Source organism: Dama dama, chromosome 21 (assembly GCF_033118175.1).
Source record: "Dama dama isolate Ldn47 chromosome 21, ASM3311817v1, whole genome shotgun sequence".
In the NCBI taxonomy this organism is placed as follows: Eukaryota; Metazoa; Chordata; class Mammalia; order Artiodactyla; family Cervidae; genus Dama; species Dama dama.
The window spans coordinates 54,864,322-54,890,856 of record NC_083701.1 but is presented as its reverse complement, the minus strand read 5'-3'; the positions used below and the strand labels follow the sequence as shown (position 1 = coordinate 54,890,856).

The 26,535-nt window shown below is 40.8% G+C and overlaps 1 protein-coding gene across 1 annotated transcript in view; it reads right to left on the bottom strand.

The window, feature by feature from the left end:
• Positions 1-20,057, bottom strand: part of RSPO2 (R-spondin 2) — a 161,391-nt gene extending 141,334 nt beyond the window's left edge. The window contains exons 1-2 of the mRNA XM_061122854.1: positions 19,737-20,057; positions 19,094-19,349 (exon numbers count right to left, since the gene is read on the bottom strand). Of these exons, the coding sequence (XP_060978837.1) occupies positions 19,094-19,187 (94 nt within the window). The 5' untranslated portion in view covers positions 19,188-19,349; positions 19,737-20,057. The remainder of the gene's footprint in view (positions 1-19,093; positions 19,350-19,736) is intronic.
• Between the last annotated feature and the right edge of the window lie 6,478 nt (positions 20,058-26,535).

Below are 26,535 nucleotides of genomic sequence, written 5' to 3'. Positions count from 1 at the left end.
CGAACAAAGTCACCACAATTTGGAGCGTATGCTTCAAAAGCTCTGGTGTGAGTAAAGGAGCTTACATCAGTTAAGGCAAGAAATGCTAGCCACCCCTCTTTTCTTGTTTTTTTTTTTTCCAGCTTAAAGTATAATTGACAAATTTGTAATATAAAGTATACAATGTGATGATATATGTATACAGTGTGAAAGGATTGCCCCAATCAAGTTAATTAACACATATAATTTACACATCTCACATTTACTTTTTTTTTTTTTTTTTGGTGAGACTATTTAAATTCTAAATCTCAGTAAAAGAGTACTGTGTTACCAACCATAGTCACATTACACATTAGGCCCTTAGAACATCTTCATCTTTTTTTTCATATTTAGTTCTTTTTAAAAAATTTTTGACAATGCTGTGTTGGCTTCTGCAGTACAACTCAAATCATCCATAATTAGGCAGATATCCCTTCCCCATCCCCTCCCGTATCCCAGCCCTCTAGGTCTGATTCATCTTGTAGCCGAAAGTTTGAACCCGTTACCAACCTCTCCCTATTTCCCCCACCCCTCAGCCCCTGGCATCCACTTTTGTACTGTTTCTATGAACCTGATGTTCTCTTCTTTTGATTCCACATATAACTGCTACCAGGCAGTCTTCGTCTCTGGCTGATTATTTCACTTAGCATAATACCCTCCAGATCCAACCACGTTGTGTCAAATGTCAGAGTCTCGTGGCTTTAACACAAAAGGAGTTTGTTTCTTGCTGACACGGGGTCGGGTGCAGATGTGCAGTAGAGACACTGCCAGGGGGTCACTCAAGGACCTAAGCTCCATGCACCTGGTGGTCCTGCCATCCCCTGGGGCTCAGAGAAGGGGCCTGTGTCCTCTGCACCAAGCTGGCCAACTCAAGATGAGAGAGAGCGCCCCTCCGGCAGGAGGCTTGTGGGACAAGTATAGGGGCAGGAAGAACATCCCTTCTGCTCATTTTCCAGGACAAACTGAGGCCACAGCCACACTCAACTCCAAAGGAGGCTGGAAAACAGTCTAGCTACTAAGGCCCAAGAGGCAAAAGAAACAGAAATGATGAATGTGGAGTGTTCATTGCCACAAGAGCAAAGAAAATTCTACTGTGTTTAAGAAATAAATAGCTGATATCAGAGTAGGGCTGGGACTCGGGTGAGGTGAGTGAGGCTCTGACAGAGGAGATGCTGAGAGTCGCTCTCTCTCAGGCTCGGGCGAGTACACTCTTTACATCTATGTTGTGGACGCCCCTCTTACCTCCCTGTATCCTGGCCCTGATGGTATAACTGCAGAAAACAGAGCTAGAGAACTGCGCTGCTTTAGAAAATTATTGGACAGGAATTTGTCATGAAGAAGATGAGAAAAGAACTTGTTCGAGTACGCAGCAAATGCAAGGTCTTGAGTCAGGGACCAGTTGACGGTGTCTGAGAAACAGGAAGAGTCTGACAGGACCAAGCTAACAAACGGAGAGCTGGAGAAATGAAATGTGACCAGGTCACACATAGACTTTCAGGCTGAGTCAAGAGTTTGGGCTTTATTTCAAACACAACAGAAATGCACTGAAGCATTTCTATGGCAGAATCAGATGCTCTGACTTTTGTTTTACAAGTAATTGCTCTGATGGCCTGTGGAGAATGGATCACTGGGAGAGGAACTGGAAGGATAACCATGTGGTTCAGGACAGATGGTGATAGCAAGTGACGTAACAAGAGAGAGGGTCTAATTAGCAGCAAAAGACATAGAAGGAGGATTCAAATATACTGGAGAGGGGGAAAGAAATCATAAGTATTGCTGAGAAAAAAAAAGTTTATACAACTAAGTGGATATTAATGTTATATGAAGGCAAGGGGAATGAGAGAAAACATTTTGTCTATTTTAAACAGTGAGCTTCTTGAGAGTAAGGGAGATATTTCTTCCTATTCTCAGTTGGAGGAGTAATCCAACAAGATTTTTTAAAATTATTTTTTAATTGAGGGATAATTGCTTTACAGTATTGCCAACAAGATGATTTTTTTAAAAATAGAATATCAGAGGCTCAAGGTGGATGCACACCATCTCCCGTCTGCAGAATAAGAATCAGTACCATATCCTGGAGAACAACTGGCAATAAGATCACAAGCTTCACCTTCCGTCTTGTGGTTAAGGGCATGGCTAAATCAAAATGCCTAGACTGATGCCAGCTCTATCAGTGAGTGCTGTAACTTTGGGCAAATATTTACTCCCCTGTGCCTCCAACCCTTCCTTTGTAAAATGGAGAGAAAAATAGAGCCTACCCCACAAGGTCATTTGAGGATTAAATAAGATAACATGTAGCACGAAGATCTGTGACTGGCACATAGAATTGTTATATCTCATTCTGTGAATGATTCCTAAGGAAAAAAGATGCAAAAAAAGATGTACAAGGATGTTCACAGTAGCATTACTAACACAGAAAACTTTACATTAAGCTGTTTAACTATCTAATTATAAGGAAATGTATTTTGAAATGTCATGATGGAATAGCATTGAAACATGAATATTACCACATATAAAACAGATGACCTGTGAAAGTTCAATGTGTGAAGCAGGGCACCCAAAGCCGATTCTCTGGGACAACCCAGAGGGATGGGTGGGGAGGAAGGCAGGAGGGTGGTTCAGGATGGAGGACACATGTACACCTGTGGCTGGTTCATGTCAATGTAAGGCAAACCCACCACAATGTTGTAATTACCCTCCAGTTAAAATAATTTAAAGTAAAATGTCATGATGAACGATGACTTATGAAGTAAACATTATATCATTAAAATAATTACGACTGTGTACTTGATGATGTATTAAATCTGAAAACCTTTTATTTATGTACAAGGTAAGGAAATATCTGGAAGGAGAAAAATCAAAATGTTAACAGTGATTACTGCTAAGTGGAAAGATGACCGGTAGCTTTCTCCTCCTTATTGTTTTATTCTCTATTTTCCATATTTCCATCAATAAATTAATGTTAGAATTATATCCATAATAAACTCTGCAGCTAGTGGTTTTTAAATGAATGACTTTCATGAACATAGTATAAAGTCTTTACCGCTTGCTTCCAAGTCAAAACACTTAAATATCTCAACAAGAGGGGGATTTAGTACCAAAATAAATTTTAAATCTAAAGGAAGAAAATGGGACATGAACTACTAGCCCTAATTAGTGGATATAGCTCATTTGTTCCTACTTTACACAGATTGAAGTGAGGCACCTTGCCAGTTCTGTTTCCCTGACTTGCACTATAACCGATTTCTTCAGCTCGCAATACTTTCTGCTCTCCTAACACTGTGAAGGCACTTTACTTCTAAGAAAACCACATACGTACCAAGTTGTTTTGCAAGCCACGCTCTAAATGTGTTTATATTTATATTCAAAAAAACTTTTTAGCATGCTCTCATCTACTCTTCCCAATAGACATTTGTGGGAGTAAATCTTCAATTTTCAATTATGAAATGTAGATATTATAGTATTTTTCAACAGGTAATACAAAAATGATACCAATGGTAACTTAATTAGTAGCAACGACCTAGGTTTTTAAATGGATAAAGGAAAGATTTCTGTAATCAGCAAGAGCTAGCCACAGCTAATAAGTAGGAGGAATTGTTTTCCTATAACTTTTACTGCCACTTAAGTGCTGAAGACAATCTCTAGGACCTTCTTTCACATACCTTCAAGTTAAAGACTGCACAGCTAAACCTCAGCCGCCGAGCGGCGTGGGGTGCCCATTCTAAGGCATGCAGCCATTCAGGTCAACCTTTGAGGAAACTTTAATCCTTCTCAGGTGACATTACTTCTATTCTACAATATCCAGTTGATCTCCTCAAATACTTTCCTTCCTCCCCTCCCTAAGCCTTCCAGCAAGTGTTTAAGTAGCACAAAGTACTGTTTTTCTACCCAATGAGCGTCAGATTACACGAGGCTGACTACTGTATGTTCACTCAGTACCTTCTCTGAAAGCTGTTAACAGAGAACATTATCAGGAGATGTCTAATCGAATTCAGGTTTTCAGAAGGCTTGCATTTCATTTCTGTTAGCAGAAGCCAAAAAAGAGGTGCTTTTTTTTTTTCTTTTAATGTCATCCAGCACTAATGTTTCAGTAAGCAGAAACTACTGGAAGACTTCACCTCCCCCATCTGACAGGCCACAGCTAGAGAAAAATCAAAGCTGACCCACTGGCCAGCCAAACATGTATCAACTCCTTACTTCGAACATTACTCTGCAATTAAAGAGGAAGAATTAAGTACTGTCTGCTCTAAGAACTCTCATAGTTAACAAAATAACTATGGTTGAAAAGGAACAGTTCTTTTTTATTGAATTTCACGTAATAATTGTGGAAGGAATAAAGTTAGAAAACAAACAAAAAAGCTTTTTACAACCCCTAAAGTAATTGATGATTCAGACAAAGATCAATGGGAGAAACTATTACATGAAAAGTTAATAGGAACCTCAGTATGGAAGAATCAGGCTGTTACCACAAAAACCTGCTGCCTAACCTTAGCATCACTAAGAATGGGATGTGTGTGCTTCCTGACACATTATAATATGAAGTCCACAGCAGCAGCTGCAAGCATTCTAGTCAAAAGAGTTGAGCCTGACTGTAATTAAACCTTCAGGGAGAGCTTCTAGATTACAAAAACATGGCAGATAGAGGATGTCAAATTATCCCCACAAGGGAACGAAAGGAAAAATCCGAAATGTCAGACATTCTGTAGAAAACAGATCTGATCTTTTCAATAAGTCAGTGATATGGAAAACTGAGTGGGAAGAAAGTACTGCTCTAGAATCAAAGGAACCTGAGGAACATACCAAGTCCAGGGAGTGGGTGTTCTGTCAGTGCTGATTCATGCAGATCAGCTGTATAAGACATTGTTGAGGCAACTGCTGAAGCTTGATGACATATTGATTATGAGGTGTTACCAAGGAGTAAGAAATTTAGTCAAGTATGTTAATAACATCATGGTTTGCTAAGAAAATGTTCTTATTTGTAAGAAATGCAATCAGAAATAAGGTAAAATGGTGTAATAGCTAAGATTTGCTTTATAACATAAAGCAATAAAAACTTAAGGATATACAGAATAGATGAAACCAGTGTGATGAAATCTCAATATTTGTTCAATCTGGGCGACAAGCAGTCATTATGCCACCCTCTCTGCTTTTGCGTATGTTTAAAACTTACCACATTCAAAACATGAGAACATTTAAGTATGTCCTTCCTAGCCCTTTATATAGAGCACACAGTTGTGAACAACAGAGCCAGCTCCCGTGTGTGTGCTCAGTCATGTCCCACTCTGCAGCTCCATGGACTGTAACCTACCAGGCTCCTCTGTCCATGGGATTTCTCAGGCAAGAATACTGGAGTGGTTGCCACTTCCTGTTTCAGGGGATCTTCCCGACCCAGAGACTGAACCCTCATCTCTTGTGTCTCCTGCATTGGCAGGCAAATTCTTTATCACTAGCACCACCTGGGAAGCTCCCAGGTAGTGCCAATATCAGATACTACTCAAAATCAGAGGGAACTAATTTAAGATACCTCTAACACCAGAAGCATGTTGACCATGTTGATATTTCAGTAATTAAAAACATAACTTCATAAAGGAGACTAACAGCTCCTGGAGTTCTGTAAACTTCAAAAAGAAGGCAGTTGAAGAGAATTCTCAGGGGTTTTTTTTTGCTTCCCTGGTGGCTCAGAGGGAAAAGCATCTGTGTGCAATGCAGGAGACCTGGGTTTGAGCCCTGTGTCGGGAAGATCCCCTGGAGAAGGAAATGGCAAGCCACTCCAGTATTCTTGCCTGGAGAATCCCATGGACGGAGGAGCCTGGTAGGCTACAGTCCATGGGGTCACAAAGAGTCAGACACGACTGAGCGACTTCACTTTCACTTTCCTTCTCAGTTTTAGCTAAACAAAAATTTGATTCATGTATTTATTTGAAAATGTAAATCAACACATTCAGATGGATTCATGCAATTTCATGGAATTTTAGCAGCAAAAAGGAATTTGCAGGTCCTATTTCAAAACCTATACACTTATAAACCATGTCTAAAGCATCCCCACGCCCAAGGCCACTTTGTGCACAAGTCCAGAGGTGTCATTAATATCATGCTTTATAGGTAGGACAGTCTACATACAGTGGTCTAAACTCTAGTTATTAATATTATACTTCTATTGCCAATACTTTATCTTTTAATACTATTGTTATGGTATAATTAATAATAATACTTATTTCAGAGTTTTGAAAATGAGGATTTAAAGAACCTAAAAGGTCTGACACAGTTCAGGACCTATTGGTTGAGTGGTACTCTCCGAAATATATGCTGAAGTCATATACCTCAGTACCGATGAATGTGAGTTTATTTTGAAATATTATCTTTGCAGCTGTAATTAAGAGAATATGGGGTATCCTCCAACATAAATGGTATTGTTGTAAGAAGAGATGAGAAACCAAACACAGAGGGATGACAGCCTTGTGAAGATGAAGGAAGTGACTGAAGTCAGGCTGCCACAAACTAAGGAATATCTAAGACTCCCAGAAGCTAGAAGAGGCAAGGAAGGCGTCCTCCCCTATAGTCTCAAAGTGGGCATAGACCTGCTGACACCTTAATACCGTGCTTCTAGCTTCTAAAGCTGTAAGAAAAGCAATTTTTGCTTTTTACGTTACCTAGTTTGTGGTACTTTGCTACAGGAGCCCTAGGAAATCGACGCAGTATTATAATGTGTGCTGCCAATTCTGAAAGTAGTGGCATCTAGAGAAGGACACTGGTGTGGGCTGAGGACCTTCAACTACCTCATTCTTTAATCTGGGTAAACATTTCTCTTAATGCAACCAACTCGTTTTTGCAACTATATCATTACTATATCCCATTGTCACCTCAGGATGAGTCAAAAATAAATGATAACCCCTTCTCTCCAACATCCTTTTCTTCCATAGTTGGTTTCTTCAACTTAAGATCTAAACTCTGTATTTTTCCTGTTAAGATTTCATTCAGGGACTCCCTTGGTGGTCCAGTGGCTAAGACTCTGCTCCCAAGGCAGGGGGCCCAGATTCAATCTCCTGCTCAGGGAACTCGATCCCATCTGCTGAACCTAAGCTGAGGTCCTGCATGCCACAACTAAAAACTGAAGATCTCAAGTACCACAACTGAGACCTGATGCAGCCAAATTAACGAATTAAAAAAAAAAAAAAGATTTTATTCATAAGTTCTTCCTGCTATTATTCCCAGCTATTAGGATCTTTTTGTAACCAACAAACATTTAATGTCCTCTTCAACTTCATATTATGCAAAACTGTGGTTGGCATGCCATCTGTATTCAACCAAATCATTATGAAAATATTGTTCCAAAAAAAGACTGAAGAGAGGTCCTTTATTGTACCAGAGTGTGCATCAATCCATTACTCACCACTCTGTCAAATGTAATTCAAGTAAGTAACATAACCTTAATATTGCATAATATGCATGCATTTCTGTGTTCCTAAAGAATTTTTAAGCCTGTTATGCTTTCATAAGTGCCAAGTAATATGATTAATGAATTTTTTTGTCAAATGCTTCTTTATCTTCCAGTCTAGTCACCCCATTAAAGAAAGCAAAGTATTTGTATGGCATAACCCATGCTGGTTATAACTGAATTGAAATCTGACTTTCTTACAATGAAATGTTCTCAAAACTGACATCATGATCATGTATGAATTGAGAAATATCTTTCGCTTTTTGAGAATTCAGATTAAACTTCAATGTGTACGATATTTACCACTGAAACTTAGAATCATAACTCAGAGGCATGATATGCAGAATCTAAAGAATTTTGTTTAGTATCCTCTATTTAGGAAGGACACAGTTAGGTCTTACAATAATTTGAGTCCAAATAATTGCCAGCACGAATTTCTATTTAGACACCTCTTAGGCGTCAGATGCATCCCAAGTGTGCTCATCATGGCTCTTACAGTGCGAGTGGCCCTCCAACCTTTCTCTACACTCAGTACAGCCACTGCGTTTGCGACACTCTTAAGAGAGACGCTCTACTGTTGGAGAGGGGCAATTTCCAATGATTCAGGGCATCAAGAAGGGGTCTTTTACATGAATGGATAGTTTCTTAAATATAAGCCATATTCTTCCTCCCTGTGAGCCTCCTTCATTTTGCCTGAATCCTAAAAGAACAAATCAGATCCTTTTATGTAAATTACATTTGACAGAGTGGTAATGGAGTGAAACACATTTTGCAAGAAGGCTCTGGTATAGCCTACACAAGACACGCTTTAAGTCTTGGAAAGGACTGATCCTATTTCTGCTCTTTCCTCCTCTCTCTAGGTCCAGGCTCTCCCATTTCTTCAAAACGCCCTCAGAATTCAACAATAACAACAAAAGATAACGACTCCAAGCTTGCCAAAACCTTTAGAACAGTTATTATTCACGTTGAGTCACTTTTGAGTCAAAATCATGTTGAGATCACTCACAGCAGCTGCGAAGAACTAGTTACTTTCACTTCTACCATAAGAACAACTAAACTGCACAAAATTCATAACTTTGAACAATTTTCAAGGGACAATTGCTAAGCCCTAGATCAATTTTCAGGATAGTATTATTTAAAGAGGGGACAGAGAAATCTTTCATAATTGACAGATTCGGTCAAGAATCACATCAGTCACTACATGACTTACTGACCACTGGGAGTGGTGTGAATAACTGCCCACGCTCCGCAGCCAAACTAACCTCAACCCACTAATCACGCTTCTGGGAACCACCGCTGTCCACTATCAAACAACATTTGGTTTTTCAAATTAGTCTCCTAGCCCTAACAACTGGACTGCCAGGGAATTTCAAAAGCTAGCTTTTGACTACAAGAAAAAGGCATTAGAATACAAAATGGAAGGTGATCAACCACAAGAGGACAGAATTAAGTTCTCTATCAGACTTTATTACATGAAGGGAAAAGAGAACCTAAAAAAAATTAAACTTTGGATTTTCAAGATAAGATCGGACAATTTTTACCATTTTCAAAGTGTTACAATGTGAGAGATCTGTTGAATGAAATGGGTATCTACATAAAGATTACAGAATTTGACAAACAAACGGGAAGTATTAACTTGAAGTTGTTTGGTCAACTCCAGATTTTACCAACTGCTTACATTTTTAGGCATGTAGTTTATGGAAAACCTTTTTAAAAAAGAAAAATTAATGTTTTCCAAAGTGACTACAGAAGCTGTAATGCACTTCCAGGTTAACACAATCTCTAGGCTTAATATCTGCCTCACAGTTATTAACATTGTGAGGTTGGTTAAGTTTGCCTTTTGGTGAGAAGGTCTTGTCAAAAGGAGTCTAGGGACCAAAACCAGACATTTCAGTAAAACTGAAAGCTCTCTTTATGATTCTTTTTCCCTTCCTCTCCATGAGGAAGTCAAGTTATTCACAGTATCAGTCTTGCTGGAAATTGTAGAACAGGTTTGCCACCTGAACCTACTGGACAGAGCAAGACAAGCACAAAACCTACAGAACTTCCTAGAACAAAGCACGAGGAAAAGAATGCAAAGTGCGCCCTCTATCGGTCTGTTTTAAAAGCTGGTGGCTGGTTGGATCGCTGAAGCCACCGATAGGTGAGAGACTAAGGCCGTCAGAGTAGGAAAATTCTAAGTGTGGCGACCCAGTAGCAAAAATCTAGCTGAAGCACGCTTGGTCAGAAGTGAAGAGTGCTCTGCCTGGTTCCGACCGGTCTGTGAACTGGCAGCGTGATATATACAAATCCCATCAATGCCAGCACTGCACATCGTCAGCTGGAAAATTGCAACACTAATTTCTAAAACTTTATATTACTGTTTAGTTAACGAGATAAAAATTAGACCATACGAGAAGTTTTAACAGAGCCCCTTATTTTGTTTATTTTGTACTTTTATAAACTTTTTCGGGAATAGAGACAATATAACAACTATTGCTTTTGAGAAAGGGATTATTAGCCAAGTAATTACTTACTGAAATAAGTCTTGAGGTAGTGTTCCCAATGTGTCCTCATATTATGAAGTACACACATGGCAAATGGCTGGAAACCCACACACTGAAAATAAACTTTTAGGAAACAAATGTCTATGTCAATTTTAAGCAGCCAACTGGCATCATGCTCATTTATATGGTCCACCTTCTATTTCTTTAACCAATGCTTCTTAACTTCTTTAAGGAAAGATAAACCATGGCCACTTTAAGACTGCAGTGAAAGCTCTAGAATCTCTCTTTACACTCAAAAAAGAAAGAAAGAAAGAAAAAAAAATATTTTGATTCTAATTTCAGGAGAATCACAAAATCCCTGGCCCCATCTCTGGACCCCAAGTTAAGAAGCTATGTTCAAAAGAAATGTGCAGAGCCAGTTGTTTTATAAGCGCTTTTAGTATCTTTCAGCAGGTGATGAAAAAAGTCAAATGGCTTTAGGTAAACTGTAAAGGTTTTCCCCAAAATGACTAGATAAGGTGAAGAACTACCTATAGTTTCTTGACATTTTAAGAGTAAAAATAATACTTACTAGCTTTTCTCTAACCTTGATTGGCTATTCTGATCATATGATGATTTCATGATATAAATGTGTATGTATAAATATATATATACATACACACACACACACACCTACAACACACATATTGATATACAAATGTACAAGCACACCCTCAGAGACACGCACATAATTGTTCTGGCTACTGGAGTACCCGAAATTAAAGTTCCTGTAATTCATATTCAAGAATGATGATTTAAAAAATTAACAACACAAGCATGCAAGCTTTTACCAGATCACACTCTGATCTTCCGTCAGTTCAGTCGCTCAGTCGTGTAAGACTCTGTGACCCCATGGACTGCAGCACACCAGGCCTCCCTGTCCTTCACTATCTCCCAGAGCTTGCTCAAACTCATGTCCATTGAATCAGTGATGCCATCCAACCATCTCATCCTCTGTTGTCCCCTTCTCCTCCTACTTTCAATCTTTCCCAGCATCAGGGTCTTTTACGGTCCAAACCTCAGTTATTTCACCCCCTCAGCCTTAAGTTCCTTAACCAGTTATGTTAGTAGTATTATTGAGTTGCAGCAAGTTCCGAAGCTCAGTGAAACTCTGGGTCCAAAGGACATTTGAATGACTTTCAAAGGTGATTCCTTCTTTTAAAATGAATGCTTATGTTAAAAGTGTACTTTGTTCAGGAAAAGTCAGTGAGTTCAGGAGGGCTGGATTCTAGTTTTAGCTCTCTTCCACTTAACTATTAGTTTTTTTTAATAACACATTTCAGTAAGCACCTCAGCTTCTTCATTAGTCAAGCCAGTCTCACGTCCTTCAAAGGGAGACAAAATGTCTGTTCTGGTAGGCACTGGACGAAAACTATGTAGTCTATCCACATCTACACCAAACTTGTTGTAATACACACACACACACACACACACACACGCATCTGTCTCTCACAGATTAGTTTACATAGCTATACTAAAGTCATAAATATAAGATTGAATGTCTGCCTGCACTAATTTATGTTGTTAATGTGATTGCCTTTTAAGAAGATAAAAACTACTTTCTTTTTGGTCCACATAACTATTCATATAGACAAAGAGTTTGGAACCGAAAATCCCTTTTGGCCCTTTCTTTAGAAGTGCTTTTATTTTTCATTTTTTTATTTGTTTTTATTTTTTGTTTGTTTTTTCTAGAAGTATTTTTAGATACAGGTTACTCCCAGTTTCCCCTCTCCTGCCCCAACTCATCCTCTATCATTCAAATAATAAACAGGTATAGGAAAACACACAAGGGCACTAGTGTATTCTGTGAAATGCTGAAGACTGTCAGAGACTTCAGAATAAGGCTAGGCTGGGGATGCTTTTATATGTCAGCATTGCTTGTCTTTAAACTCTAAAGAATAATAGTAAATAATAAAATTATATCTATTATCTAATTATTCATTCAAACTTCAGCTATGTGCAAAGAACTTTGAATTTAAAAGAAAAACATTTCTAATGCTGTTTGCAGCAATGTGGATGGAACTAGAGATTGTCATACTGAGTGAAAAAAAGTCAGACAGAGGAGGAGATAAATTGCATAAAATCCCTCATACATGGAATCTAAGAAGACATGACACAAATAAACTTATAAAACAAAAAAGAGATACACAGACTTAGAGAACAAACTTACAGTTTCTGGGGGGAAGGGACAGTTAGGGAGTCTGGGATGGACATGTACACACTGCTATACTTTAAATGGATAACCAACAAGGACTACTGTAAAACATAGGTAACTCTGCTCAATGTCATGTGGCAGCCTGGATGGTGTGGGCTTGGGGGAGAATGGACACGTATATATGTAAGGCTGAGTCCCTTCATTGTTCACCTGAAACTATCACAACATTGTTAACCGGCTATACCCAATACAAAATAAAAAGTTGAAAGCTGGGGGAAAAAAAAAAAGAAAAACATTTCTCATTAAGTCATTAGCATTATTGTAAGAGCAAACAAAATCTCAATGACTTTTTTGTTCAGGCACAACTTGTGGAGGAAGCACTCTATTTGGCCTGGTTTAAGGACTATTAAGGTGAATGTGCCAAAGTTCTGCCCTACAGGCGCTTAATATATAGTAAAGATGACACATATGGCAAAGTAACCAGAATAAAGGTAAAATGAGAGTCCTTTAGGAGTAGCATGAAAAGCTAAGCAAGCTTTTAGGGAAAATTCCAGGAAGGCTTCACAGAGGCAGTGACATTTTATTTAGCTGGGCACCACCCCATGCACAACACAAAAGCATGAAAACACACACAATGGTATGGTTGATAATGAAATAATTCAGTATAGCGTGAGCATACAGGGCTTTCATGGTGGTGGAAGGTTAGAAAAAGGCTGTGGTCAGATGGTGGAGTGCCCTTGAATGTAAAGTGAAAGAAGCTGGAACTTATTCTTAAGTCAATATGGAGATCTGGGAGGTTCGAGGTTTATTAGCAAAGAAGTAACATGCTCAAATTTGTGGATCACTTTGAGAAAAATTCAATGTGGAAGCACTGTAAAGGATGGAATGAGGAAGAAGTCGATGATGAAAGATGAGTGAGTGAGGATCTGGACTAAGAAATATCTTTGGGAACGGAAAGTATGGGGTAGACATAAACAACATTTCTAATACCCACTAAGACTGAATGAACCATAATAGAGACAACAGAAAAGTCAAAGACTGTAGTGAGGCTTCCAGCCTTCACACACAGAAACCCATGAACAGGAAAAAGGAACACAACTGGAGGAACATATTTGGGAAGAGCATAGAAGAGGGAATGAGTTGTCAAGTTGTGTGCATGGAATGGAATATCTATCTACACACGAGGGTGCATGAAGTATCTATTCATATGGCAGTAGCTGGAAAATAAGAGAGTAATATAACCTGAAGCTCAAAAACATGGGGGATAGAGTTGAAGGACTTTACGTGGAAAAAGCAGTTGAGCATACAGGAATGGATAAAATCCTCCAAGGAAAAGAAGAAAAGTAAGGAAATACCAGCCTATTCGGACTCTGAATGAGGAAACCAAAGAAGAAAAATGCACAGAAAATGGGAGGCAAAGCTAGAGCACAGTGTCACTAAGAAAACAAAACAAAACAAAACCTTGGAGAGGAGTGATCATCTTAGTGACAGGAGGAGCGGAACGACATAGGCAGGGTTGGCGTTGAGGTGAGTATTGAGCATGGATGACCACTAAGAAAATCCTTCCCTTAAAACGGAGGGAGAAGCCAGGTTGTGACAGATTGAAGAGTGAGTGAATGAAAGAGGATCATAAGGCAAGACAAGAGAAGGGTTGAAGTGAAGCAAAAGATTGGAAAGAAATACGAGAAAGAAGGAAATTTCAGGACAAGAGGGATAGCAGCATGCTTAAAAAGAGGGTGACTCATACAGAAAGGTCCTAGAGGAGAGGACAGGTGAGGGGTGGGCCTTAGAAAGATGAGAACACTGTGTCGTTACCCATTCCCTCGCCTAGTCCTCAACCCCTAACCTACAGCTGTCCTCTGACCCCTGTCCTGCTCCTGAGAACAAGATGAAAAATGGGAAAGATGAGTAAAAGTCCTTTTTAGTTACAAAAAGCCAACTGTCCATGGTCATACTGTCCCCCCTCCACACACACCTACATATATACACATATATAAGCATGTAATAGATATGCCTTCCCTATCATATATGGTTATATATTATTTATGTACTTTATTAATTAGTGCCTTCCATATGCATTCCAGCTCAAAATGTGAAAGCTTACAAAAAATATGACACGCAACACTCTTTATCTAATGGTCAATCCTTGATTGTGGCAGATAATGGAGGGGGAGGGGAATGAACATCACAACATTTTGAAAAAAGAAAATTTTGAGCTTACTACCTCCTTTTAGCAGGGTGGTTCTGCAGTATTATGTCGAGTGATTTGTCTGTCATCTATTTCCTGAACTTGGGAGGTGTAAGAGTGCTTATTTCTGGGGGAGCCAGGGGGTGGGGGGGGGGGGGGGGCAGGTAATGGTTCAGACGGCAGTCAGTTGGGAGAAAAGGAGTAAAAAGTGGCCGGGAAAATCTATAAACTGGCCAGTTAGTCTCTGAATAAATCAAGAGGTGGCTGTTCATTAAGAAATTAGAAGTGTCATTTCCAACTTGTGATTTCTGCAAACATTGGATTCTACCCAAGCTGAATTTATAAACAGTTAACGAAGCCAGAATTAAGTGGAGGCCTGACAAAATGTCACCTATTCTTAATCACTTCCAAATTTTCAGGAGCAGAGTAAGATGTTGGTTGGGACATGACAACTTTCTAACCTCTGTGCATTGGTAAGATACTAGCCAGAAAAACTCAGAATTATGTTGAAAGAAAAGCCCATTAACAAAAGAAGAAAAGAAAGAATGTATTTATGCTACAAAGTTAAACATCACACTGAGCTTTTCTGAAACACTCTGGAACTTAAAAAAGCAAGCATACAAAATGTATTTTGAAGCTTTTAAGAGTAGGTTAATATGTTCCATGTGCCATTTTTATTTTCAAAGAATACTGTGAGAAATAAGCTATCATTAAAAGTACTTGTGAAACTTGTAAATATCTCCACATCTTTTCATTCAATTTTTAAAAATACAAATTAATTCAGCGCTATAAGTTTTAAGAGAAAACATGAGTCTTTTTTTTTTTTTAAACAAAAGTTGCCAGAAACATACCACAATATTTGTGATAAACATTTGTTTCATGGAAGAAGCCAAGTCTAATCATAGGAAAATGAGCGGTTATGGAGGGAGAAGCTGAAGCTTCAGTAGGGAAAAGGCTACAGCAGGAAACACTTGTCATACCGCGCCCCCTACCATCAGACCGCCAGAAACACAATTACATGTCTGGGAGCCTTGCTGCTTTTAAGAGTTTCATGAAGAAGTTTTCATAAATCCCTGGTAAATTTGTGACCGGGCATATGAACAGAACAAAGATATATAAAATGAAATCACTACATACTAAACTCAAGAAATCCTAGGAATACCATAATAAAGTCATGATGTCTATCCACTTTTCAGTAATTCACCCTGAAATGTGACTTAAAACCAATCCCCCAAATAAAACAAATTGAATAACCCAGTTTACCATGCAAATAAATCATAAGAGGGCCCAAGACAGAGATTTAGGCTATAGGGGTTAACAGTAGCTAACAATGACTATGTTTTCAAAAGGGACTGGAGAGTGAGAGGGCCAACGAGTTAATGACTGTTACCACGAAGACAAAACACGAGTTGTCAATCAGCTTTCCAAAACATTGGCATGTGTCTCCCCTCTATAAGAAATCCATTCACACTATTATGTTTGTGCCTTACTTTCCAATATATTGCTGCCAGGCCCCAGCAGTCACTATCAAATGCATTTCTATTGTCTGGTTTTGTTTTCTAAATAAGCAGACAAAAGACCCGTAGGTGGCTAGTGTTGTTTATGATGGTCTCCCCTTAAGAAGTTTTATCCGATATTCTAGTCTCTAATCCTCTGGCCATATTTTGAAATAAAGCATAGAGTTAAATGATATATTTGCTCTCTATTCTAGACTGGATGCAATTGATTTTAACTGACTAAATTATCTGATCTCTGCCAAGAATTTTATTTCATTAAGAAAATGATATTATAGAGCATCTGAGATCATAGAGCAGACTAAACATAATGCCAAAGGAGTTCTGAGAATGCTGCACAGTGAAGGTTTGATTATTTGCAGATGGAATATGAAAAAAAGGAAAAGAATCAGATCCCAGACATTAGCCTAACCAATCCTGATATCACTGCTGCCGACATCACAGCACAAAGTCAAGAAAATAACTGATCTTCTAAGCCACAGCACCTTTTTTTTACGGTACTAATCACTTTTCTTCCTAGAAAGTAATACTTAACTGCCACCATCCAAAACAAAGGGAAAAGGGGAAATGTTGGTACCACAATAGGCTCCAGCATGTCAAGTGTCACTACTGACAAGATTTGGCTAGTACTCAAGCATTCACCAAGGAACTAATTTAAATCAATCTCCTTTGGGAAAGCCAATTGTTTGGTATGCGCAACAATTGGTGTATGATCAATCAGCGGACATGAGATCAATTAAAACCAGCTTAAGCCTGTGAAGAGGGACAATTCACACAACCTGAGTTAGATCTCTATTCATTTCAATACTCTCACAATGCAATCCTTAAGCTTCCCTGCAAAGCAGAAAAGCTACTATCACCCTACACTGTCTAGCCAGCCCTTTAAGTAGTTCCACTTTTAATTAAAAACACAGTACGCCTTTTGTTGGCACAGATAGTGTGGTCACTTTTAAGGACCGAAGTTATTTTAGCCAGCAGCTTGAGGTTTGGGAAGGGACATCTGTTAAGTGAAACACACACACACTTTTTTTTTTTTCCTTTACAACCTTACTAGTTTATATGTAGTTTGAAAGCATTTGAATTTTATTAAATTGAAAGGTTTGTCTGCCAAAAGTTACTACAGTGGCAAAAGTTGCACACTTTAGAATTGGGTTTCTAAACGTCAGCACTTGGGGATGTAGCAGTAATTGCCGTGAGATTTTGCTAAAGCAGCTTTGAAAAATAGGTTTTGCATGAGATACTTAAGGAGGCATAGGCAGAACTTTGGAGATGGCTCTGCAAATAAAAGCATGCAGTATCGCTTCTGGCCGCAGGGGTGCTGTAAAGCCATGCTCCACCAAAGAGCATCTATGTGTTAAGTTCTACTAAAGCAACAAGCTCGATTCCTCCCCATTCAACCACAATCCAACAAGCAGTGTGGATCAGAAAGACATCGCTGAATTAGCAAGTCATTTAATAAACAAGAATTTGGCAAGGGGTTTTAGCTCTTTCTGTGAACATTAGTCTTTTCAATCAAATAGACTGCAACCTCTATTTATAAGGAGGAGGGTGGGGGGAACCTCTCCAAACACTTTGACCACAGTGTAATCAAAACTTGCCAGCTCTACCAAGTGATACCTGGAAAGAAAATACTGGGGTGGAGAAAGGAAAGGGGAGGTGAAGGAGATGGAAGGGGACTCTTACAAGACATAACAATATCAAACTTTCACTTGCCTCTGGCAAGAAATTCCTCCCTAATGTATTTATTGAGAAAAACTTGTGCAGATAAGCATTTTGGAAATGTCAGAAACGAGAGACCCAGAGTAAGAGAACCCGGGGTTGGAGAAAGGGGTGTCCTTTTTAAGCACAGCTCCATGGTGTCAATTGCAGAGCACAGACGGGGGCGGCAGAAATCGCACACGACCAGCTGTCCTGGGCTCTGCCCTCAGGCCGGCCAACCTTCAGCCCTGCGGGTAGGTGAGAACAGCTTAACGACGTCCTAAAAAGCTTTAAAAAAAATAAGGGCGCAAAAAGCTCTCTCCAAAATCTGGATGCAGGACCGGAGGTTCCATAAAAAGAGTCAGAAACAACCCACATCACAGGTCGAGCGAGACGTTCATATCCCAGAAAAACCCACATCTGTCAACCTCAGGCCAAATTCTAACTGCGCAGAAGTCCAAACTGCTAGACCAAGATGGATAAGCTCTGGGGAGCCGCTGTCCACCTTCCGCGAGGCAGTAGCGCGAGGTGAGCGTGTGTGTTGGCGGTGGGAGTGTTGTGGTTTGTGTTTAAATCCTTCAGGAGACTTAACTGTGTTTAGCAGCCCCTAAAATGAAGTTAGATTAGCTGCAGCCGCAGCAGGACTCAAACACGGGCGCACTAATCTTCGGGGAAACTAGCTCTCTGAAACCGTTCTGGAGGCTTCCACTGGCCTTCCGGCAGCGCACACAGGTGATGGAGAGAGAGGGGCGGCTAAAAAAGCCACACGTGAGTGTCACCGAGGCCAGGAACCTCAGAAATAGCTGCTTGTGAGGGAAGTAAACGCAGAGGGCAAAGTCGGGCCTGTCCCCAAAACATCATTCTGCCCGCGAGCGTTCCCCCCAAAACAACCTGCGCACGAATTGCTGCCCAGTGTACCAAGTTCAGTGCGTCCTCCCACCTCGTCTTAGGGTCCAGAGGAAGACAGCATTGCTCTTTTCCTGGAAATGCGGATCCTCCACAGCGACTTGGTACCCCCCCCCCCCCCCAGCCTTCTCGCTCGCGCTTTCTGGCCCACACTCGCACACAGACACAGCACAGACACACACACCCACACCAGTTGTAGGTAGGCCGTGTCGAAAACCATCTGGGGACAGGGTTTGGGGCGCACCACGTGGGTGGCGAAGATACAGAAAAATGAGCTGCAGGGGAGATAGTTGAGAGGACTCAAAGAGAAAAAGACAAAAAAAAGAACAAGGGGAAAAGAAAAAAAGGTTGCCAGATTAAAAAAAAAAAAAAAAAATGAGACCTAAAGAGAAGAGTTCAGAAGTAGAAGCTCGACAGCTAACGTGGGTGCGGACCGCACCTCTCAGCCCGGAGCGCCCGCAGGACGCCCGGCTCACCCGGCTCGCCGCGCCTCCTGAGGACAGAAAAGACCGAGCTCTCGGCAGCGCCCCGGGGCCCGGAAAGTGAGGAGCCCAAAGGCCGGGTGGAAGGCACGGCCCTGCCCACCTGAGCCCCGGTGCGAGTGCCGCCGCCCGCGCCCCCGACCCCACGCGGCTCCGGCAGAGCAGAACCCACCTCTCTTACTGCGTCTCCATCGATTGCCTTGGCAGTGGCTGTAATCCATACAGTTCAGGATGATGAGGGCAAAGGAGAAGAGGCGAAACTGCATCTGGGCGGTCGGGCGGGGGAGAGACGCCTCTCAAAGTCGGGGAACTGGAGGGCTCAACCGAGGAGCCGGCGCAGACCGCGCTGCTGGGGAAGACGCCGAGGGGGGAGCCTCCACTAGCCAGCGGGGCCGCGCGGGTCAGTTCGGCATCTCTCCGCCTTGAACCTGAGAGACGAAGAGGAGAAGTCGGGTGGAGAGAGGCCCAGGGAGGCAGCTGCCTCTTCACGCGTCCCAATTTAAGAAGGGAAGGGAGGGGGAAAGCGAACCCACTGCCTGGCGCGAGCCGCGGAGCGGTTTAACCCGGAGCGCACAGCTGCAGGCAACTTGGAGAGCAAGGTGATTACAATCAGTGAATTAGCAACCTCTGCGGACCTACAGGCTCCTACCCCGGGGAAGGGACGTTGCGCCGGCGCTTCAGGAAAAGAAAAGAGCTCCACGGCCCCCGAGGGTGCAGGGATAAAGGCGCGCTCTTAGGTCCTTTGGTCCAGCAGGGGTGTACCCAAACGCTGTGGCCGCGGTGGCGGGCGCGGGTCGCCTACCGTGAGCACTTACGTCTCAGGCTGCGCGGCGTGCCTAGGCGCGGCGCTCCATCCCGGGATCGGGAAGCGATACACCTCGCTAGCACGTGGGCTGGGGAAAAGTTTGCCGAGACCCGCAGGGAGCGCGTGGCAGCTCTGGGTGCGGGCGGCCGCGAAGGGTTCGAAGCGCGCGGAGGTTCCTCCGAACTGACCGCGCCTAGCAGGAGCGTGGCTGGGCGGGCGGGTCCGCAGCCTCTGGGATGCTGCGTCCCCGCCGGTGAGTGCGATCCTCCGGCGAGGGGCACGCCCTCTGTCACTCTCTGGATCCGTATCCAATTGTGCAACCGCACAGAGCTTTCTCCACAGCCACTTTTCAGCTAAGGTTTCTCCCTTTCAAGCTGTGGGAGACAGAACGCTCCTGAAAGGGCGAAGGGATGGCGAGCGCACTTTCCGATGGAGATGCAGCCGGGCCCAGGCTCGGGATGCTTCTATAAGTAGGTGGTGCTGTGGTCCAAGGCAACTAAGTCAGAGCTGCCTTGGAGTTCCTGGGTCCTAAAGCCAGAATCTCTCGGGTTTCCCTGAGGTCCTAAAGAGCTCTGACAGCCTCCCAGAGAGCCTAACCCCAAGCGAGTCCCTTCTGCGCTTTCCTGGAGTAGGTAGCTAAACTGAAGAGTGGCTGAGATGAAGGCGCACCCCCAGACTGTGCCGGCCCTACAGCCCAGCTGTCTTCACCCCCGGGGCGTCTGCTCTGGTGCTCCAGGGCCGGTTCCAACCTCAGCGCCGACCTTCGTGCGGGAAGACTTGACTGATGGCTCCTCCTAGACCTGCCTTTCCGAACTCTGAGCCGGGACTGCTGTTTCTAAAGCGGAGTTTAAACTTGAGCCTTATCCCGAAAGATGCCACACCTCTGATACTCTTACATTTATGTCTTGGCTTTGTTTTATAAGAAGATGTCTTAGCACAGCTGAATCTAAAACGCGTCCTCGGTTTAGGGAGGGAAAGGGGTGTTCCAATCCTTTGCTTATCCTTAGAAATCTTCTTTCTTGACTTTGTGTCTCCTCCAGAAAAACTTCCAAAAACCTTTGATCCCTTGCTTGCAGTATTCTAGAAATTAGGGCCTTGCTTCTTCAAAGAGAAGTTCAGTTCTTACTGAAACACTTCTTATTCATAATCCTCCTCCCTCCCCCACCCTCGCAGTCTCCTGAATTGAACTTTTAGGTGCCTTGAGTTTAGGGAATACTCTGTTTAACGAAGTGCTACATAGTCTCGATGCTATTCTATTTCATTCTGGTGAAATCTTAGGTTCTGAAGTCATTACTGTAGGGATGAATTTACTGCCTAGGCAAAAGATAAGAATTTATACTGCTAACCAGGGGTTTAGGAATGTTTGCAAATATGACCACAAGTACCATATTATTATGCTAGCATTTTGTACCATTTAAATTTCTCTATGCCTTCAGTTTAAGATGTTCAGAAGTTTGGAGATTTGAAACAATCATATAGAAACAGTAAGACTATTAAAATAGCACATTTATTAATTGCTCCATTAATACCTATCTGTAACTTTTTATAGACATTACTATTTACATAGAAGCATTTATGTGGCTAAGAATTTTAGTGTTATTCATTTTATGTATGTCTGAGAACATCCAAGTCAATCTGAGTTGAAGTCCCTGGTCCCATTTCCCACATAAGAAAATTAAGCCCCGAGACTGGCCCACAGGGCACAAACAGAGTTAAGCACATAATGGCTAGAGCGGATTTGTTTCTTAGCTTTCAGAACCTTTGGTTTTTGTCACAGAATTTGGAAGTGATTGGAAACATTTCAGTTTAGGGAGTGGCCCAGTATTTGGCATGATATTGCAGTGACTACCCCCCAAGCACCATAAATACCATTTCTCCCACAGACTCACACATACACACACCAAATTCATTGCACTTCCAAAGGAATTCAATCCATGACACAACAAACTCCTCTCTAAATAAACCCTCTGCCTTTATAGCCTTGGGATCCATTCAGGATTAGAGATCATCAATGTCTTTTAAAATATTTAAAGACAAAAGTAAGTACAAGACCAAGTAGATCTAGCTCCATGTGGGTTGTTTTAGACACATCTCTGGATCTTTTTCCTTATCAGTACTTTTAGGTAATTAGAACAAGATCTCTTTCACCCCTACCATGTTCTGATTTACAATCAATTTTCTATTTCTATCAAGAAGTGAGTCCAACAGTGTGAGAACAAACTCGTAATTGATGAGTTTTCATTGTAGAAAGATGAGAATTAGCCACTGTCATCCTTAAATTTACAGACCACTTTCAATCTTCTGTCTTCAAAGGTTACTTTCCAAAATTTTAATCATTTGGATTGCACTGTTGGCATTTTTTAAACCAGAGATACTTTTCAGCTTAGTGAACTCCTAAGTCCATTTCACACACAAAGAAGAATTTTAATAGTATCACTTCTGCTGAATATTGGTTAATGCTGTTAATAAGACAAGAACGGACCCTGGAAGCAAAGAAGAGTCCTAATTCCTAATTCCTTTCTCCTTGTACTCTCTCCTGGTCTGTCTCTGCTTTTTAAAGGACACCAAGGAACTTCAAAAATCTTTCACACTTTGTTCTTAGGGTACTTAGGATCTCACACTTAAGCTCTTTGGACTAGTTTGTTGATAAAGCAGAATTTTTTTTTTTCCTTTTTTTTTGCCATTCACTGAATATTTTTCCTGATTTCAAGAACCCAGGAATGTTTTTGCTACTAAAAAATACACCCCTAGCAGATCCTAAACTATCATTAACTTTAATCCCATATTTCTGCATCCTTTCATTTCTAAACTGTGAAAGTGTTGTTGATGAGGCTCAGTGCTCAGAGTTTCTCCATCGTAGAGACTCAATGGACTTTTTCTTTAAACTGAGTTTAGATGGTGGTTTCATTAAACTCGCTTTATAAACAGACATGTGTCTGGTGTCTGTTTACAGAGAAGCCTACTGAGGAGGTTGACATCATACCACTCACTGGTGATAGAGAAGGTTAACCGAGTGTGAGGGAATGCCTTCCACAGAGATTCTATCCAATTACAGTGTATGAAAATGCCCATCTCCCTATAAACCAGCCAATGTGTTTTGATCTTTAGCACTCCTAGGCAGAATGTGATATATCAATGGTTTTAATTTTTATTTCTTTTAAATGAAATTATGCACCTTTAACATGCTTAGGCAATTTATATTTCCTTTTTCATCAACTTTCCAAAGATATCATTTACCTCTTTTCCTGGTCTTGCTCACTTAATTTTATTTTGTACAATATACTATAGATATATATAAATATATTATCTCTTGCTATTTGGGTTGCAAATGTTTTTTCCAGGTTTATCATTTGTCTTTTTACTTAAATTTTAAAAATAATTTTATGTAAAATTTGTCAGTCTTATCTTTATAATTTCTTTGTGTTACTCTTGTAAAAAGCTCTTCTTCATGCCATTCTTTTTGGTTTTTATTTGGGAGTTTTCTAAGACACTTTTTTCAATGTTAAAAACTGTAAGATGTTAGTGGTTTCATGGCTGTATGATGTGGCTACATTAGAATAGAGTTTACATTTTCTAAATTTTCACTAAGTATTTATGTTCACAGATTTGGTTGATTTTGGCTCTGACTCTGATTTTCATCATCTAATTGATTTAGAGTCTTCTTATCTTTTCTGTTATCAGATATTCATATTCTCAGAGTTAAAGTTTCCCACAATCTTCTTATTGATTGTTGAAATTAGTTGGTGTCTTGCTTACTTTTCCACTCTAGAATTTATCCGTTATTAACTTTGGAACAAATTATGGCATTTTTGCCATTGTATTAATATCGATAGTATATTTTTTTTTCTTTTAAATACAAGCTGAATGTTCATTTTGCTAGTTCATGTGATAGCCTATGTTCATTTATTATATTTTGTATGAGGTAATTAAATTAATTAATACAAAAGATCTTCAACCAGGTCACTGACCAGTTCTTATCCAGGCTAATTTGTTGTTTTTAAAAGCCACATCATAATCACTTATTTAACTTTTGAAAAATTTGTAAATATTTGACTCCTCCAAATATTAATACTATGTCCTGCCACTTGAGAACTCTTCTGTAGACTGATGTGATAAGGCCCATTTCTCATTTTGTTCTCCATACTCATGGAAGAGATCCAGGAGGCTCTCTTCAAAGGAAGTCTAACTCAGACCAGCTTATAAAGAAAAAAACACAAGATTTGACCTGAAGTTTTAAAATTATTCCCTTTATTTAATCTCGTGCACTCTGAACTCTTTTGAACTAAAATAGTGTCATTTCCATTCTTTTTTGTGTGAATGTGGTTGCTGGAAGGAAGTGTTACTACACTTGGTTAATAACAAGAGATAAAGATTCTCAGCTATTTTAAGAATGAGACAGTTTTCATTAATAGAAAAGAATGTCTCTTTTTGCTGTTTGTGGACATTCAATTAGTTATGCTAATGGAGATGAACAATAGAACAAGTAACCTCTAAGAGCAGGAAATACAGGTCCTAGAACCTTTTTCAGTGCCCACATCACAAATAGATTTGCCTCTCCTAAGCATTTGGTCTGTCTTTAACTTATGGTTACAATGGGCTGTGTTGCTGCTCAGGAGCAAACCTGTGGTTTACCATCAGCAAGTGCAGGAGATGGTCAGGCGCTTTATGCACGAGTCTCATTTCTCAGTCCATTTTATATTTCTACTCTTATTTTCCCTTTGCTGTTTTTTCTTGCATGTATTTTTAATGTTGTATTTTTCAGTATTATTATGCATCTTTATAAGCTGCTTTAACTTTGGAACAATACAGAAAACTTAAAAATAATAATACATACCTTATACACCTGATAATTTATATATGTATATGTATATAATATAGATATACGTAAGTTGAAGACTATAGGGGTTCTAGTTCAACATAGGGGTTCTAGTTGCTGACTATGTCTATTCCAATTGTTCACTCCAGAACTGAGGAAATAACCATGGCATGAATCATGGGATCCACTAGGCCCATTGAGAGGTGAACCCAAACCCAAACTCTATTAATTGCCCAGTCTTCATAAGCTACTTCTCTTGACAGTTTGGGTGTCAAGAAATTAACCAAAGTCTAGTTACTTCTCCTTCCCCAAAACATAGTCATCTGAGTAAATGGCTTCAGGTCCTATGGAGGAAGACCAGGAAAAAGACTTACGGTGAGAGTCCTTCCTCAAGAGACCTGATCTTCTCTTCATTCAAGGAGTTCTCTTCATTTTATGGTTTTGAACTGGCTCAAGTCTTGGTTGGATAAGAGGCTGGGGCTTCCCTGGTGGCTCTGTGGTAAAGAATCCGCCTGCCAACGCAGAAGACACGGATTCTACCCCTGATCCGGAAAGATCCCACATGCCTCAGAGCAGCAAACCCCTGGACCGCAGCTACTGATTCGGTGCTCCAGAGCCCAGGAGCTGCAACTACCGAAGCCCTAGAGCCCGAGCTTTGCAACAAGAGAACCACTGCAATGAGAAGCCTGTGTGCACTGTAACTAGAGAAGAGTCCTCGCAGCAATGAAGACCCAGCACAGCCAAAGCCAATAAATTATTTTAAATAAAAGAAGAGGCTGTGACTATTGTGGTGACTCAGGTTATACTTCTATAAGCCAGAACTAAGGTTTTTCTGGTATATAAGACTTTAGTAGTCTGTCCTGTCTACCTCAGTCCTAGGAAAAAGTTAGTTATAAATACCAACTACAATCACATAACTAGCTGCAGACACACATACTGCAGCAATAAGTACTTCCTCCTTGATTTGATATAAATATCAAATATCAATATTTTGTCATCTCCTATTCCTATTTACAGCTGGTAAAGAATCTGCCTGCAACTCGGGGGACCTGAGTTCAGTCCCTGGGTTGGGAAGATCCCCTGGAGAAGGGAAAGGCTACCCACTCCAGTATTCTGGCCTGGAGAATTCCATGGACAGTCCATGGGGTCGCAAAGAGTTGGACACAACTGAGTGACTTTCACTTTCATTCCTCTACTACTTAACATAAAATGTATAAATTGCAGTTAACCTTATATCTCAGTATTTAAGCTACAGAGCACAAAATTCTGAGTATGACTCAGCTAAAACAATGACTGTCACCCCAAGATGAATAAAGGGACACTTGAGACTTTGAGTATCCTCTTTTGGGAAGCAGGTCTATGTTTTTTTGTGGATAGCTGTGCCATGTACTGTGGAAAAAAAATTTGTGTTTATCTTTATTTCTAAGTTAAATGTGGTTAAAAGACATGTGTATTGGATGCCAGATTGTCAACAGCTGGATTGTTGTAGTTTATGCTATCACTTGTGTTATGTTGGGAACTGTATTTCTCAAATCCTCTGCTATGTAGTGATATTAAATTGCAGCTGGCTTAAAGAGGAATTTGAGTTTCAAGGGTAACTCAGTCATAAAGAATCTGCCTGCCAAAGCAGAAGACTCTATTTCAATTCCTGGGTCAGGAAGATCCCCTGGAGAAGGAAATGACAACCTGTTCCAGTGTTCTTGCCTATGAAATCCCATGGACAGAGGATCCTGGCAGGCTGCAGTCCATGGGGTCACAAAAGAGTCAGACATGACTTTGTGATTCAACAACAACAGAGGAATTTACATGGGATTTGGGGGGACAGAAATGAAACAGTGGTCACGACTTCCTAGAGGTCTTTTTTCAGCAAGATACAGTGATGGACAGAAGCCTAGGTAGGTATGCAGTGGGTACGAGCTTGAAACTCATTCTACTGTACATCCTCTTTTCTTCTGAATTCTGATGCTGCTTACCCAGAACCCCTAGCCCCACC